General features: G+C 40.0%; 1 protein-coding gene across 2 annotated transcripts; it reads right to left on the bottom strand.

Annotated features, from left to right (window-relative positions):
* Nucleotides 1–522: 522 nt before the first annotated feature.
* On the bottom strand, nt 523–18080 carry tmco3 (transmembrane and coiled-coil domains 3). 2 transcript variants are annotated; one of them, XM_083522346.1, is made up of 14 exons: nt 17630–18080; nt 17172–17373; nt 14064–14510; nt 10008–10187; nt 9720–9914; nt 6635–6763; nt 6388–6480; nt 5169–5355; nt 4966–5083; nt 3168–3363; nt 2741–2891; nt 2438–2517; nt 2172–2321; nt 523–1512 (listed from the first exon to the last, which is right to left on the bottom strand). In XM_083522346.1, exons 3-14 carry the CDS (start codon nt 14487–14489, stop codon nt 1399–1401), a joined length of 2019 nt encoding a protein of 672 aa, XP_083378472.1. In that variant the 5' UTR covers nt 14490–14510; nt 17172–17373; nt 17630–18080; the 3' UTR covers nt 523–1398. The 2 variants fall into 2 exon arrangements, with proteins under 2 accessions (XP_083378472.1, XP_083378471.1); XM_083522345.1 differs by lacking the exon at nt 17630–18080 and having other exon boundaries at nt 17172–17523.
* Nucleotides 18081–18170: the final 90 nt, after the last annotated feature.

Raw genomic sequence — 18170 nt, 5'->3', positions numbered from 1 at the left:
GTATGTAAGGGTGGTGCAGGACATGTATGAGGACAGTGTGACAGCAGTGAAGTATGCAGTATTAATGACAGACTGGTTCAAGGTGGAGGTTGGACTGCAGCAAGGATCAATTTTGAGCCCTTTCCTGTTGGTAGTGGTGATGGAAAGGTTGATGGACAAGGTCAGACAGGAGTCTCCGTGGACTTTGTATGTATGTGGGTGATGCAGTTATGGCTGCAGTGAAAGGAGACTTGTGTTCATTGGGTTTCTTGCTTCAGTGATACCATTCATTCTCACTGTATGAGATTACTGTCTGTGATGCCGGGCTCTTATACTGAAATTCTTTATAATATTGATGGTTTCTGCAGATGTGGTGCCATAATGATGTTATTGAGAGGTGGATTGATTCAGATATGACACCACTGAAGGCCGAGGTGTGAAATACACGGCCCTAAAATATCGATGTAGATATTGACCCACTGTAAATAATAATAGATTCAAGGCTCATATATGTTTGTCAGCAAAAAAGTCAGAGTGCATCCATTAATAATCATCATTTCGTTTAATGTTTCATGAGCTCATATATTTATTTACATATTTCCATATATTTATATCTGTAAACTGTAATTTCTACTACTTACAGCGCTTTGTGGAACATGACAACATGACAAGCTCCTTCATCCCAAAAGTTTGAACCTTGGTATATGGTCCAGTCTTTCAAAAAATATAACTTATTGGACATTCATTAAAAAAAAGTACACATTGCCACATCTAACAGTGGCCACGTTACGGAATAATAAACAGGACAGATCTGTAATGTGTTTGCTGTTTCCTTGACATTGCTCTAATTTTGACTTCAGCCCAGAAAGCTGTTGACCTTTATAACAGTCAATAAGAATGTGCAAACGTGTACACATGCAAAAAAAAAAAAAAAAAAAAAAAAAACTATTGAGATTTCAAAGGCTGGTGCAACTCGATAAACTGGTAGGTGCGTCGCCACTGGAGTTTATTTGGTAAATTTTTTTGACATCAGCTGTCGTCAAGGCACAATTAGGCACTTCTTTATACAAGCAGAACAGCTTGCAAATCTACAGGAATAAATAAGTTTAAATACAGTTTATGCAATAAAGAGCGTAAGCTCCGAGTCCCAACTATAAAAACAAAAATTCAAGTCTCGTTTCATCGTTGTGCGATCTTTTGAATTCATGTCTACGTACGCTCCATGAATGAAGCTTTAAAATATCGATATGCACTGGTCATGATTAGAAAGTGAGACGTGACCGTCCGTCCCTTAGTCCCAGAAGGGCTTGAAATACACAAAAATGGTTTGGTTTTGCCGAAAAGGTGCCCACAACCATTATAGTACCACGATCTTCCATGTGAGAAGTTAAAAGAGAGAGTCTCGTCATGCTGAGTGGCTCAGGTGGACGTTTTCTTCTCAACCCGCGGGATGCATTTGAGAGTCGCAGCTCTCCACAGAACGGGTGCTAACAGCAGACTTAGCGTAGTGACGCTCAGTACGAGAAGATACACCTGAAGAAGAAGAACAAGGAAAAGATGGTTCCATTACCATAACATTTGTGAACTTTTGATTTAACGTGTTACATTTAAGGCATTTAGCCGATACCTTTATCCAGAGCGACGTACAGAAGTGCTTTAAAGACTCAATAAAAAATTAATTAATACATCAAGATTGGTTCAATATTTTAAACGAGTTTATTAGAGGGACAGCGCATGTGGGACATTTTGGAGACAAAGTGAGAGAGGCGAGATTGAGATGGTGAAAGAAGACATGCAGGTGGTTGGTTTGAAAGAGGCAGATGTAGAGGACAGGGGGGGTATGGAGAAAGATGATTCGCTGCTGCGACCTCTAATGGGAGCAGCCGAAAGAAGAAGAAGAAGAATATCTTACTTTTTCCTCAGGTACATGGTAGCCTAAGTTTTTATTTTTTATTTTACTCAATTGGAAAATGGAACAAAAGTATTTTTTACCTTTACTGAAGTAATATTTAAGCCAGGGGGGGGATTCCTACTTTTGCTTAAGTACATGAATGTTATACTTCATCCACCACAGAAAATTGGAAATCAGGTGACCAAATTATAAAATTTGTGTATCATGGGACAAAGTAACTATCACAAAATTGTTAAAGTTGCAATTATATAACATTTAAATGTTATTTTTGGTGGTTTACCTCTCGTGAGATGATGCCAGCCCGGCGAGCTCGGCTGCCTAGGACAAATGAGAACTCGCTGACTTGTGCCAGGCCAGCTGATACAATCCAGCGGATGTGTCGGTATCCCAGGGGAAGGATTGCAGTCAGGACCAGCACTGCCATGACAAACTTAACAGGACAATGTGGAATGAGAGAATAAAAAATCTGAAAGTCTGACTTTTATCCTCTGACATTTTAGAAGTAAAAAGCACAAAGCCATCATAAGTGTTGCAGAAATGCCTTACCTTCATGATCACCACTGACAGGGTCAAAACCAGCAGGATGGTTAATTCATATAGAACAAATGTTGGGAACACATGCAGCCCTGTTAAAAAAAACAAAACAATATAGGAACGTTCTCTTAAGGGAAACTTTTACCCCCTATTGGAAAGTCTTCAGAAATTTAGACAGGTTTTCAGTAACAATCTTTGGTCTTAGTGAAGAAACTCACATAGTACATACTGTATTTATATAACAAACATTTGAACTTTTTTCAATCAAATAAAAAGAAGACCATCACATAGAAGATAAAATATGAACCCACTCACCGATAGACGCAAAGAAGATAATTGCAAGGAAGTCTCTGATTGGCTCGATACAGCTCATGATCTCATTGGTGACCATGTGACCCTGCGAGGAGAGCAAAGCCCCGGCCAGGAAACAGCCGAGTTCCATAGAAACCTCCAGGAAATCTGTTACCTAAAAAGTGTTGGTTTGTTACATCTTCATAGCTCAAGCTACCTGAGGTAAAGTACCTATTTATAGTGATGCCATAAATATGATGTTGGCAAACAGAATTAAGAAAGTGCTGATTTAGGATTGCACATGAACACTGTGTATTAAATATGAGGATATGTTGTGATAAACTCTCATGAACTATGCATGTCTCTCTATTGCAATTGGTCATATAAAATCTGTCAGGCAGCCTCATTAACATCAATGCAGCCATTTTTGAGACTAATGAAAAACACTCACAGTAAGCATTAGGAATACAAAGGCTGCAGTCCCCAGCACAAGGATCTCTTTGTTCCCTTTACTCTCAGTGTGGAGTTTTCTGTAGAATGGACCAATCAGATGAGACCTGAGGAGCCAGCAGATCAGCAACACCACGGCGAAAGAGACGAGCACCTGAGCCAAGAGCACCAGTACACGCAATCCTCCAATCAGAGCACTGCAAAAGAGCAGGGGCAACCAATCAAACTCTTCGAAAGTTATTAAATAAAACAGTGCGCTCGGATAAATAGGCAGGGTTGCGTTTGGAAGGGCATCCAGCATAAAACGTGTCAAATCTAATATGCAGATCACAAACCAGAATTTCACACCAGATCGGTCGAGGCCCGGGTTACCAACAACCACCACAGGTATCGTTAGCCAACAGGGTACCGGTGGAAATTGGGCTACTGTTGGCCAAAGGAGGAGAAGGAGAGGAGCAAGACATTTACAGAGACAACAGGAAAAGGAGATGTGTAGGAGACTAGAGGTTTGGGTGGGCACTTTAAATGTTGGTACTATGACTGGTAAAGGGAGAGAGATAGCTGATATGATGGAGAAGAGAAAGGTAGATATGTTGTGTGTTCAGGGGAAAGGGAGTAAGGCCAGCAATGGAAGAAAGGGAGTAAGGCCAGGAACATTGGAGGTGGGTTTAAACTGTTCTATCATGTTGTAAATGGAAAGAGAAATGGTTTAGGGGTGATCCTGAAAAAATCCTGCTTTTGCTACACAAGTGTGAGGTGAAACAAAGAAAGAAAAATTCTGGAGTGAGTAAGATGAAGTGGTAGAAGGTGTACCTAGGAAAGAACGATGAGGGTTGGGGCAGATTTCAATTGGCATGATGAAGTATCAGAGAAGTATGTAAGTGTGGTGCAGGACATGTTTAAGGACAGTGTGACAGCAGTGAAGTGTGCAGTAGAAACGACAGACTGATTCAGGGTGGAGGTTGGATTGCATCAAGGATCGGCTCTAAGCCCTTTCCTGTTTGCTCCCCAATGGGAGCAGCCGAAGAAAAAAGATTTATTAGTACATTTTACTCCACTATATTCTAACTGACCATTACTTTTTGCACCTCTGTTGAAGATGTGATTAAGGCTCAACACTCCCCTACCTGTATCTACTGCATGTGAGAGACTTTTTCGGACCGCTGGCCTCATTTTCAGTCTGAAAAGAGCTTAAATAAATTACAAAAACATTTTTTGAAGTTAAAGTTAAAACATTGACCCTCTCCGAGACTCAGAGGTGCATCAACTCACAGTCAGCTCTGAGTATTTAGTTTCAGTTGATCTCAAATTATTTACTTTAATTTTATTTGTCCATTAAATACAAATTGTTTTTCAACTTTGTCATTTTATTTGTTAATTGAAGATTGTTTTTGAAAGACTGCTTTATTAATTTGCCTTTTTTTTTTTTTTTTACTTTTATTAAATAAAATCTCTTAAATTAATGTTTTTGGCTTTTCACTAATGTTTTGAGGACTAGTGCATCTTTGAACCTACGTTCAATAGGAGTCTAATACTCAAGAAGTGTTCAAATCAGAATTGGTAACTAAGTTTTTTGCAGTTTTGCAGTTAGGTATCTATGCTTTTCTTAAAGTATGATTTTCAGGTACTCTTTACACTTCTAATATATAATTACCATGGCCAATAATATTGAGGAAACCCTCGGAAAGTCAATGGGAGGTTAAACCAGTTAGATTTCTCTAGAGTAGTCTTCTGCCCCGAGTATTATACAGACACTGTGTCCAATCACAACTGCATGCATGATTGATGTTAATTTTTACCTGTCCATCCCACCACTTCCTGCCTGGATAAGCGTTGGCATGATGGCGATAAAAAGGCTCAACTGAACATCCTGCATCACCAGCATACCCAGCAAAACACTGCTATAGTCCAATTCACCTACACACACATCCACATCGTCCATTAAAACACAAAGTGTAACCTTCATTAAATCTCCGTCCATTCCTCACACACAATCCTGTACCTTCCTTATCCCCTCTGGACCCGCCAGAAAGGAAGCGTGATATGAGCGGTGTGCTGGACAGAGACAAACAGCTGGAAACAAACATCGTCTGAATCGGGTGGAGCCTGAACACCTTTCCCCAAAGAAGCCCTGCTCCCACCATCAGGAGGCTCAGGTAGCTGGAGCCTTGAACAGAGATCTTCCAGACCTGCAAACATAAAGAAATAAATTTAATACAATACTAAATAGGTAATTATATTTACAATGCATTTAAAAAAATTTTATTCAATCCCATTTGATAAAACCCTGACATTCTATCAAGCCAAAATATCTTACTCACAATGTTTTTCTCACTAATATGTCAATAAAAAAAAATCTTTCCAGCCATTACTGAGATAAGCACTTTATTATACAACCGAAAATGAAAACGCAGCTTAAGAAGTAAAAGAATTGTGACGTGTGCAGAAAGACAAAAGAAAAGAAGTTAGGAATAAATGCAAATTGTGAGATCTGCATGACGGAATTTTTTGCGTAATAAGAAGAGCATATACAGTGTTTTTATACATATTGGATCCTATAATTCATTAAATGCCAATGCAATATGTGATATTTTGCTTATCATCATTCTTACAGTTAATACATGTTTTGTTTGCCCAGGAGAGAAGAACTTCCCTGATATACACTCCTTTATGATGAATACTTGAAATTCCTGTGTATTCTAAAGTTTGTACAGTTTGTGAACAACATTCTTCAGTATACTAGGTAACACTAGCTTCAATCTGTAAAATATGATTCCATTAAAAGTGGTCCCTTTAAACTATCACTTAAGTAAAAGTACAAAGTATTTCTATAAAATTTTTCTTAAGTATCCAAAGTACTTAAATAAGTAAATGAAAATACTTTAGTAAAGTACTGATACATGAAAAAAAGCTACTTATGTACAGTAATAAATTTAATTTACTTTGTTTCTGTCCACCACTAAAAATGTAAATGCAACACAGTGTATCAGTCCAGGTTTGGAAGCTTTTCCCCCATCCTAACAGTTTTTTCTGGAGTGAATTTTGCAAACTAAAATAAAGGATATCACATTTTGAATCTCCAAACAATCAAATGAGATGAATACAGATGTGCGGATTTTACAGAAATTGTTTTTAAATGTGTTATTCGTGATATAAACCTTGTAATACCGAGTGCTGCTATTAGTGAATTCCAGTTTTTTGTTTTGCTTTTTAGCTTTTACCTTGTGTAATCGCTCCGGAGAAAACTCAAGACCGACGACAAAGAGTGTGAAGAACACACCCAACTCCCCCAGCGTCTCAACTTGGACCATAGACTAGAGATACAGAGAAACACTGTGATTAGGGATTACACTGTACATACAGTGAGTTTAGTGTTTTGATACTATGAAAGAACACTTTTCCCAAACATAGAATAAATTACAGCCAGTTTAAACAGGCATATTGTTAGAACATTTGATAGTAACTTGCTTTGATGCTGTTAATGCCTGAGGGACCAAGCAGAATCCCACAAACTATGTAGCCAAACATAGGGGGCAGTCCGAGCAGTGTGCACAGCCAGCCGCAGGGCAGAGAGAGCATCACCACCGACACCAGGTCCTGTAGGAGTAACCAAAGTGCAACAATTACTCAAATATCGCCAAAAGAATAATAGTATAATTCAATATTTGTGTACTTATTTACTAATTTGGCAAATTTAAGCAGCACTAAGATACAATATAATATTATGTGAGGCAGCTGAGCTTGTGTTTATAACATATACCACTAGCCCATTCCTATAATTAAGATCATATTATATACAAAGTTTATTGAAGAAATGCAAAACATAAAATTGGTTGTCGTTTTTTTATTAAAACAGTTTATTATCATATTTATGAACAGTCACAGTTTACAATTTTTTTTAAAACAGTTAAAAAATAAAATGACTGCTTGGTTAAATAATTTAAATAATATTTTATTTAAAAAAAATAATTGACATTGGTTAATTTTGGGTAATACAGATGTATGTGTGTGTGTGTATGCTTTTTACATGTAATATTTCAATTTCTAAAGCTATAATCTACTTAACTGTTCTATTTATTTTAGCAGACTTTAACATGTTTTCATTCCTTCCATCCTTCATTCACTCCCTAGGTATGTGGAATTGTCAGGATTTGAAGCGGGACATAAAACCGCTAAACAAATCCTATTTGTGGTACGGAGCGAGTAGCCACAGTGACACTGCGTTAACTCGAGTTTATTTTTTATACCACTGGAATTGTTTTGTATGTTTTCAAGTTTAATAATAATTTTTTTAAATCCACTTAAAGTGAGAGGCAGAGATTCAACACATTTGTGGCCCACTGAATACAAACAACAACAACAAAAAAATATATATATATGTCTGGTTGTTAGTAGACAGTAGGTTTTTTTTTTTTATTTAATTTTTTTAAGACATTCAAAAATATTATTCTGCCTAAGCTTCTTTAATGGCTCTGTTTGAATTTCCTGTTTTTCTCAGATTTCTTTTCTAGCATTTTTAATGGTATATACATATAATGGTATAATCACAAAGAGTTATCTATATAGATATCTATTTAAAGAGTTATTTATAGATCAGTAACTAAAAAAAGAATTCTGCACAAAGTCTAATTTATAAACAAAACATTGCAGATGAAAAAAAATGACTTTGCATATGGTGATGTATGGAAATTAATTGAGGTTTTTAAACCACAAAGCAGCGAGATGCTACTTTACAAGAATTCTTAAATCTCAAAGAAACATATGAGCCATGAGACGCCCATCCTTAAGAGGGGTCACACTTTTCATTCATTTGTATCACGTGATAACGTGACCAACTGAAAGTCGACATGTCACGGCATGACCTCTTCGGGAAAATACAAGATGGAAGAGTTATAGGTCGCACCATTCTCCTTTTATATGACATAGCTTTAAAATAATAAAAAATCTACTAAAGAGAACATACCTAGTTTGCAAGTCACTGCATAAAGAAACAGAAGCTGTATTTTTGTAACATTAGGCACAAGATCATATCAGGTTGCTGCCCATATTCAAGTTTTATTATACAAAAGTCAGTGACAGTTTGTACAGTTAAATTCTTAAGTGAGGCTCCAGGCAAACTACAGCAATGTTAAATAGAAAACATTAAACTGAATTTGAAATAGAAACAAAAAAATGGAAAAAGGAGAGAAAAGTAATAATAAAGCATAAAGTTATCATTATTTATAAGTCTGTGCAGTGGTGCTTGTATTATATATATAAAAAAATGAATTAGGAGTATTTACACATGACATATTAGCATGAGGTAACCTTGCAAAAAATATGGAAGATGGAGGATAACAAGGAGAATGTATATAGTAGGTATACAAACAAATATGCAAAGGTACGTAGTGTGCAAGTAAGGTGCAATAATACTGAGTGCAATGGTATTTAGAGTTCTGAAAATTCTGCAGTCCCAGTAGGTTAAACAGATATGAACAAATATGTAAGATATGTAACAGTCAGTGTTGCTACACCTCGAGTCTAGCAATGCCCCTTTAACTGGGTTTACTCCTCCCTTTCAATCAGGTAAAACAGGTGTCCCCAAAACAACGAAAAAGCAACTCTGAAAAATGCCAGAGACATATTTTACAAATTGAATTTCAAATATATGTTTTACTCAAATCATATCTGTATTTGAAATTACAGGTTTGCTCTCAGACAAAAAATGTCCTTAGTTTATAATAGAGGTCAATGCACAGATAGTTTTTCCAGGCTTCCAGTCCGCTGTCATTACGAGAGCGGCCTCTAGGGGCGAATTACTAACGACATGTGCTGTTTGTTTTTACACCTTAAACTGTATATATATTTCTATAATTATGACTATATAAATTTTTATTTCCTTTAGCCTATTTTCATAATTCAGTGCTGTTTTTTTTGTGTAATAAAGTTAAGTACTAATTTACATAGAGTGTTGTTTGGTAATCTTTTTTTCTAGAATGCATTTAAAATGAACGATTTTATCAGGTGTTAAATCGGTTATATGCAAATACAATCCACCCAAGCTATCGGTATCAGTTAAATCCACTATAAATATATGCATAAGTAAGTAAATGTTTTCATTTCAATAGCAATGAATATAAAAAAATATCCATTATAATAATATCTCTCAAAAGTAAAGCTTATTTGTCTGTACGGTGCATAACAAAGAAATTAAATAATCTAGCATTGGGAGGCATAAAAAATAGATTTAAAATCTCCACAATAATACTATTTGCCATTCCAGCCCATGGCATTTTCTGTTAGACCGACCTAGCCACCATTAGATTGGGTACTGCCCGAGATAGACATTTGGTGATCATTGTTGTCTATGAGCTTATGTATGTGGAAGAAGGCAGATAGCATTTGCCTCTGAATGGTCAGTTGCCCTGTGACTTGGAATGAACCTGCTTTTTTAAATAAATGTCTCGGGAATAGCATACACTCTCCGTTTGATGTCTGGAAGATAACTAGTCAGTGGAAAGAGTTAGTATTGACTCTTTGAACAAACATCTGAGTGATGAGTTTAAGCACTAACCTTGATGAAGTGGTGGTCAGCACGTGGAATGGTAGAGTCTCTGGGTTTGGTCAGTACATACTGGTTGTTCTGTGAATCAATGAGCATACTCAGTCCCAGGTCACCTTCTGCTACCTGCCATGACACATTCTTTCTCTTGTTGTCCTCTTCATCATCCTCCACCCTCAGAACCGCCTCCACGTTGACTCCCTTCATCTGACAGGGAAGAAAAGAATGGGGTTGAATTTGTAAAAGCCAACAAAGGAAAATGTCCCTCATAAGACAAAAGAAAAGAGACTAATGAGTGACCTGCTTGTTGTTGTCAAAGACATGATCCTCGATCTCCTCTTCCAGGCGGTCAGCAGCTCTCCGGACATCCTCAAGGATCTCTTCCAGCATGGAGAGGGTCTTGTTCCGCTCCTGCGCCACCTTCAGGGCCTCTTGCTGGTGTTTCTCAGCTGCGACCAGCTCCACATACTCCTGTTCCTCCTATTAAGAACATGAGGATGATGGCTTCTTGTCTAAATCTGTTCTTTAGATCTTCTAATATAGATGTTTTTTTCAAAGCTGCTTTATGACAGTTGCTGCAGAAATCAAATTTACTCCTGGAACATTTTACGAGGTGGTATTAAAAAGTTCTGAGACTAACACTGTTTACAAAGCACTATATATTTATCTACGTTTACAGACGATCACCTTCAAAATTGTCCCCTCACACAGCAATACAGCGCTCCCAGCGTTCCTGCTACTTCAGGAATGCGACCTGTAAGTCTTCTTTTCGAAGCGTGTCAAGCACCTTCTGTGATTCGTGCCGGATCTTCACAATGGTGTCGAAATGGTGTTTGAGCTGGATCTTTATTATCGGGGAGTCAAATCTGGCAAGATTTGCCGCTCAAAACACCTCGGACAACTCGTTGCAGCATCACCATATGCCCAGTTTCATGCAGAATTTCACATTTGCACTTTGTTCTAACTTGCTGTCCGTGATGAAATCGCAGACGTGGTAACACTGAACACAGTTTTCCTGAAGTGAGGAAAATTCTATGCAGAGTTAACCCACGGAAGTCTGCTGGACCTGACAACATTCCTGGCAGAGTGCTCAGGGAATGTGCAGAACAACTAGCAGATGTCTTCACTGACATCTTCAACATCTCCCTGAGCAGCGCCACTGTTCCTACGTCCATCATCCGAAGAAGTCTTCTGCCTCCTGCCTCAATGACTATCGTCCCGTTGCACTCACACCCATCATGATGAATTGCTTCGAGAGGCTCGTCATGAGGCACATAAAGACCCAGCTCCCACCCGCACTGGACCCCATGTAGTTCGCGTATCGTCCAAACTGCTCCACGGACGATGCCATCTCCACAACCCTCCATCTGGCCCTCACCCATCTGGATAACAAGGACTCTTATGTAAGGATGCTGTTCATAGACTTCAGTTCAGCATTCAACACAATTATTCCTCAGCACCTGATCGAGAAGCTGAGCCTACTGGGCCTGAACACCTCCCTCTGCAACTGGATCCTGGACTTCCTGACTGAGAGACCTCAGTCAGTACGGATCGGGAACAGCATCTCCAGCACCACCACACTGAGCACTGGAGCCCCTCAGGGCTGTGTGCTCAGCCCACTGCTGTTCACTCTGCTGACTCACAACTGTGCACCAACGCACAGCTCGAATCATATCATTAAATTTGCTGATGACATGACCGTGGTGGGTCTAATCAGAAAGAACGACGAGTCAGCATACAGAGAGGAGGTGCAACGGTTTACAGCCTGTCTTTGAACGTGGACAAAACGAAAGAGATGGTTGTTGACTTCAGGAGAACACAGAGTGACCATTCTCCACTGATCATCGATGGATCTTCAGTGGAGATTGTCAAGAGCACCAAATTCCTTGGTGTTCATCTGGCAGACAACCTCACCTGGTCACTTAACACCAGCTCCATCACCAAGAAAGCTCAGCAGCGTCTCTACTTCCTGAGAAGGCTGAGGAAAGCTCATCTCCCTCCCCCCATCCTGACCATGTTTTACAGAGAGACCATCGAGAGCATCTTAAGCAGCTGCATCACTGCCTGGTTTGGGAAGTGCACCGTCTCGGATCGCAAGAGTCTCTCTCCCCTCTATCATGGACATTTACACCACACGCTGCATCCGCAAAGCACACAGCATTGTTGATGACCACACACCCGTCACACACACACACACTTCACCCTCCTACCATCAGGGAAACGGTTCCGAAGCATTCAAGACAGTTTTTTCACGCAAGCCGTCAGGCTCCTCAACAAACATCTGAACTGAACTCTCTCTTACACACATACACACTTACACACACACACTTACACACAACTGAGTGACTGATCTGTACAACTTGCCTCAACACACATACACTTCGCACACCCAGGTTTTAGCACCATTCACACCTTTCATTATTGCAAAATGTTTACATGCCGTTTGTTGCTGATCTTCCGGGACTTGCTCTTTTTGCACAATATTCTGTCCAAATCCTTTGGTCACTGTTCAGTTTATTTTGATTGCTGCTATTGTTGAATTGCACAATGCTGTTTACATTTCTCTGTTTACATTTTTCTGCTACTGTGCACCTTATTCTGTCACGGCAGAGCTATTGCTGTTTTTATTTTTATATTTTGTGTATTGTGTATTGTCCTGCACTGTCCTGTGTTGTCTTGCACTGTCCTGTGTTGTCCTGCACTGTCCTGTGTTGTCTTTTGCACTGTTTGCACCAGTTGCACACATGCACTTTATGTGGCGAGGATCTTAGTTCCTGGCCCTGTGTTCTTCCGTTCTGTGACTGTTGTTTTATGTAGCACCTGGGTTCAGGAGGAACGTTGTTTCATTTCACTGTGTACTGCATCAGCTATATATGGTTGAAATGACAATAAAGGCTTCTTGACTCTTGACTTGACTCTTGACACGTAGTCATAATAGCACTAATGAACATTTTGATACCACCTTGCATTTAGAGCTGGTGGTTCAGGTTCAAGTCAAGGCAACACTGTTAACTAAAGCTAAATACGTTTCAGTTTTTTTGTCTTCCCCTCCACCCGTCCGACAAATACACAGACAGCAGTGTGTTATCAAAAAGGTGATGCTGTCTCTAGACACACTGTGTCCTGTCCTTCACTGATTAGAATAGACCTTCTTCATGCAAAAATAGCTCCAGCACCTTAGGAAAACACCCCAGCATTTTGGTGTTGCCATGGAAACTGCACTGTATCAGTCCTCCCAATTACAAATCACGTTCTTCTTATTTGTGAGGGCTCCTAACGAATATCCATATGCTATAGTTATCAAAAGAATAAAGAATATATACACACACATACACACAACATTTTAAACCAAGCAAATTTATGTTTGGCATTTCTTTTCTCTAACTGTACCGAGATTTAACCGAATCGTGACTTATAAACCAAGGGATGAACCAAACCATGAATTTTGAGTACCGTTTATAATATATTGTGCAGTTTATACATTACGACAGTGTAAATTGCTCTGCTTTGCTAAATTATGTACTGTAATTTGTTAAATCGTTAACAAATGACAGTACAGTAAAACCCTGTTGTACGAGCAACTAACAGTACGAGCAAACGAAGATATGAGCGACCCCCTCGCTAAATGTTACCCTATTTAACGAGCAAATTTCGAAGGCACGAGCAAACCTACGCTGTTGGTTCCCCGCTTTCGGGTTGTTTAATTCAGTAAAAACTTAACTTTTTTTTTTTATATATTTTTATTTCACTAGAAATCCTGAAAAATGTTTCCCAAGAAAATCAGTGATGGTGCTGCGAAAACTAAAGTAAATAGAATTACGATGGAAACCGAGGAGGTTATGAGCGTGGTGCGTCTCACACTCGCAATCAACCACTATCACACGAGTAAGTGTTAAATTATGTTTACATTACGGTAATTTGCGGTGTATTTGTTTGTTAAAATAGGCTACAAATACTTTTTAAGTGCAGAAATAAGCGATCGAATGAAGTCTCGGAATGGATTAAATCACTTTTACATTCATTCCTATGGGGAAAATTAGTTCGCATGTACGAGCAAATGGACACACGAGCAATTTTCAAGAACGAATTATGCTCGTACAACGGGATTTTACTGTTTACTGCCCCATGCTTATCACCAAACTCCTGTGTAGGCTAGACCATGTCTCGACTTAGGATATTGTCAGGTTGCGATATGGGGTCATCGAAACGCATCTCCATTGTAAGTTGGAGACTACTTGTATTAGATTTCTAAACACACTACAAATTGCAGCTTTAATTCAAATCCAAAAAGCCTTAATATGAAATTACAGACACATCTACAAACGAATTTTTTTAATGAATCCGAGTTTGTCTCACCTTAATGGCAGCCTCCCTGAGCGCCTCGAGCCTCTGGCGGCTGGTTTCCTTCATGTTCGCCACGTCGCCGAAGTCACCTTTCAGCACACGCTGAAGGCCGAGCACGGCCTCGAACAGGGAACGCTCGCTCTCGTTCAGCTCCTTCTGGAACACCTCGAGCGTGTGCACCTGGAAGAGACGCTCAGCATCTGAGATCGTCTGGTCACGCTCCGTCGCTGCCGCTGCTGCCTCCAGCTTCCGTACCGCCGCATTCTTCTGTCGCAGAAGGCTGGAGAGTCGGCGGCAGTTCTCGGCCACCCAGCGGTGCCCGCTGGCAGACGGCACCCCCCTGCCCCGATGGAGCTGAACGGCATTTCGGGCCACACGCTCAGCCGGTTGCAGCGCCCCAACCAGACCCAGACACAGCAGCGCGTACAGGGTCTGCATTCAGCTGATGGGTCACTTTAGCTAAACATAAAAAGAAAAATAAGAGGAACTATAGGAACTATATCACACACTTTCATCAGTTCTCTTGGTGTTTCGCAAATTATTTACAGAAAAATATGTTAAATTAGCAGAGATAGTTCATCAAACTATATAGCCATCTTCCTAACTTCAAACATTGACCAAGCGGCAGAAGGTTACAATGTGCAGTGTGGAAAGATGATCCTTTAAGTCAGCCCAACACCACAAGGCACAGTGTGTGTTTCTCTCTCCCCTTTCCCTCCTGTGTTTTGCTCTGCTGTCTCCAAGTTGTCCTACTATAGGTGGAGCCCCCTGTCAATAATAATGAAATGGTGGCTGGGGAAGGGACCAATCAAGAACAAGAACCTGACCAGAGGAGGTGGAGCCTGGAGTTTAAAAGCAGCACCCTAAAGCCTTGTGTATGAAGTTTGCTGGTCCCCCATCTTGGTGGTGCTGGTCCCCCATCTTGGTGGTGCTGGTCCCCCATCTTGGTGGTGCTGGTCCCCCATCTTGGTGGTGCTGGTCCCCCATCTTGGTTGGTGTAGGAAAGCATTCCCCTTCAGTTTTATTTCCACACTTCACCACTAGAGGGAGATTCACAGTTTACCATTCATGATAAGTTACCTCGGTGACATCACAGTGCACTACTGAGCTCTCAACTGAGTGCTTAAAAGTCCAGAACACTGAGCAGAAGATGTCATTCGATTTCACGAAGTTGCTGCTTAGTTGCTGCTATTTGTTGTCATTGCTGTTGGTTGCCCATGCTTGACCTTGCTGTTGATTGCCCCTGCTGTTGATGGCCTGTGTTTGCCCTGGCTGTTGATTGCCCTTGCTGTTGGTGGCCCGTGCTTGCCCTGGCTGTTGATTGCCCCTGCTGTTGGTGGCCCGTGCTTGCCCTGGCTGTTGATTGCCCTTGCTGTTGGTTGCCCCTGCTGTTGGTGGCCCGTGCTTGCCCTGGCTGTTGATTGCCCCTGCTGTTGGTTGCCCCTGCTGTTGCTGGCCCGTACTTGCCCTGGCTGTTGATTGCCCCTGCTGTTGGTGGCCCGTGTTTGCCCTTGCTGTTGTTTCCATGCTGTTGGTGGCTCATGCAACAATTAAACCGTTATTGTTGCTGCGCTCGCCCTAGGCCTAGCCACTGTGAGAACATAACTACTTTTATATCTTTACATGAAACATTCAGGGTCAGACAGTGTTTTTTTCTGCCCTGAATTCACCCACTGATTCATCTGATCCATCAAGAGGAAAAAAATGTAGGTTATTTAAGTAACCTGCAATTACACAGGTAGTTAAACTGAGCTCACATAGACGGGCACAATGCTGACTGTTCAAACAAAAAACGAAATAATTTAAAATCCTGAAATGTGACGGGTCGGTATTTACATCACACCTGCCATACAGATGTAAATTACACTTCGGTAGGGCCTTCACCTGATGAGAAATATTACACTCAGTGGGTGTTTTTTTACTATATAACGCTACTCTATAGGTAACTCTGTAGGTGTATTTGTTTTTTTTCTTTGCTGCTACGAATTATCTATCGACTGTTTGCTCTCAATCACATCATTTCATCCAAAGAACCATGAATGAGGGGCGTTCGTGAGCACAGAGCTCCACCAGTTTGTTCACTCATTGCTGGGCCATGAAACCACTGACCCAAGTGAAGACCTAATAGATGATCATCATTTGGTATTATCCTGCATAGAATGAATTCTAGCCCAATCATATTTATCTGAGTAGATAATATCACAAGGGAACATAACAAACTGTACTGTAATCATCAGACTATTACATGTGTGTACACACACGCCTGTTTAAACATACAATTGTGAGACTGCGATTCTTTATACACGGCTTCCCTTTAGAGTCTGGTTCCTCTCCAGGGTTCTTCTTTGTACTTTGTTGCTCATCAAAGATCAATATCTACATCCTTTTGTGACCATTTCTACTGTAGAAGTTGAACTAAAGTGAGTTTATATCGTAGATGTGGGGTAAAATAATACTACAGTAAAACTCAGAAGGCAAAATCTTTACCGTCTCATCATTACATGAGATTCAGAAAGACACAAATGATCTCTGTATTTAGTCGACATAATACTAGTGTTCGATGGAACCATACACGTGAGTCATGTATACCATCCACTGTCACCTGAGTTGCCCTTCTGCTTACCTGGAAGGTGATCTGTCCCAAGCTTGTCAACCAACACACACACACACACACACACACACACACACACACACACACACACACACTATAGTCATGTGTTTTGCTTTAACTGCCCATTTTAATTTCTGACATCTGATCTATTGAATCTCCTGATTTCTTCTGTTCTCCTGATCTTCAGGTCTCCTGATTTTTTTTGCTCTGTTTTCTTCATTTTCTGATCTCCTGATTTTCTAAACTCCTTATTTCTTGAGCTCCCAATTTCCTGATCATTTGTTCTCCTGATTTCTTTAGCTCCTGATCGCATGGTTTTCTGGTCTCCTGATCGTTTTTTTTATCTCCTGATTTCTTGGTGCCCTGGTTTCCTGATCTTCTGAATTCTTGATCTCCTGATTACCTGATCTCAAACACGGCTGATCAGATGACCAGGACATCCTCCAGTCATATGACCTACATCACCTCGAGATAAAAACATACAATAATAAGAAGTAATGCTCTCCTACCTTGGAGATTTTTCAGGTCGCCTCAGTAGCCCAGTGCTCCTTAGTAAATGAAGGAAACAATCGGTCTCTTGTAATGCCTCCCCTCTCCAGCCACCAAATACTAAACTCCTCTCTGAACCGGAGCCTGAGCGCCGCGTTCACACCACACACCGGTTTGCGGCAGTCGTGGCGTGTTCACGAGCTCTCTGGTTTTCACTGTTTCCTAGTAGGGAAGAATCGTAGTTATAAATCGTTTATTTGGGCTAGGAAAAAAAATTGCATTTTAATCATTGCGATCCAGTTATGTCCCGTCATCAGTTATTTTGAGCACCATTTCGACATATTTCATAATTTATTCTTATTGTAAAGAAAAAAATAATGCTAGAATCAGACGTTAAAGAAAACAAGTGTATATAAGAAATTGAAGACAAATGAATAGTTATAATTGTGTAGTATATTCAAATATTTTTATTATACACCTGGGAAAAAGTTACTACAAGTTACTATAGAAACCCGTGGGAGCACGTGAATGTAGCACGAGAGTAGATTCACTTGCTGTCGATACACGTCAGGGTTTTTCTCATTCCCACAGGTAGGTTTGAATCTCTGCTTCCCAGTGACACAAAAATGTGAAAATTCATTCAATTAATACAATTAAAAATGTATTTAGCTGTAATTTAATCGAGAACATTCCTTAACCACGTTTATTTCCATATCAAGTGCCACTGTAACTAATGGAATCCGATCGGGCTAACGTTATAGCACGTTAGCTTCCCTCAGGAACCAGATCAGATATTAACTTCAGTACACGTTTTATTTTTAGACGTTTTGAACTAAATCTGTCGAGATCTAAACTAAATCTCACTTCGTGCTAATGCGCATGCGCTCACTTACAGGACAATATTTTCACTTCCGAAACATATCAACGAATATGAGAGACGCAATGCATTATGGGTAGTGCAGTATTTTTACAGCACGGGTTGTTATTTTGGTGTTAATTCAATATTTTTATTGAATTAA

Source organism: Silurus aristotelis, assembly GCF_946808225.1.
Source record: "Silurus aristotelis genome assembly, chromosome: 20".
Lineage (NCBI taxonomy): Eukaryota > Metazoa > Chordata > Actinopteri > Siluriformes > Siluridae > Silurus > Silurus aristotelis.
This window is presented reverse-complemented; position numbering and strand designations above follow the sequence as displayed.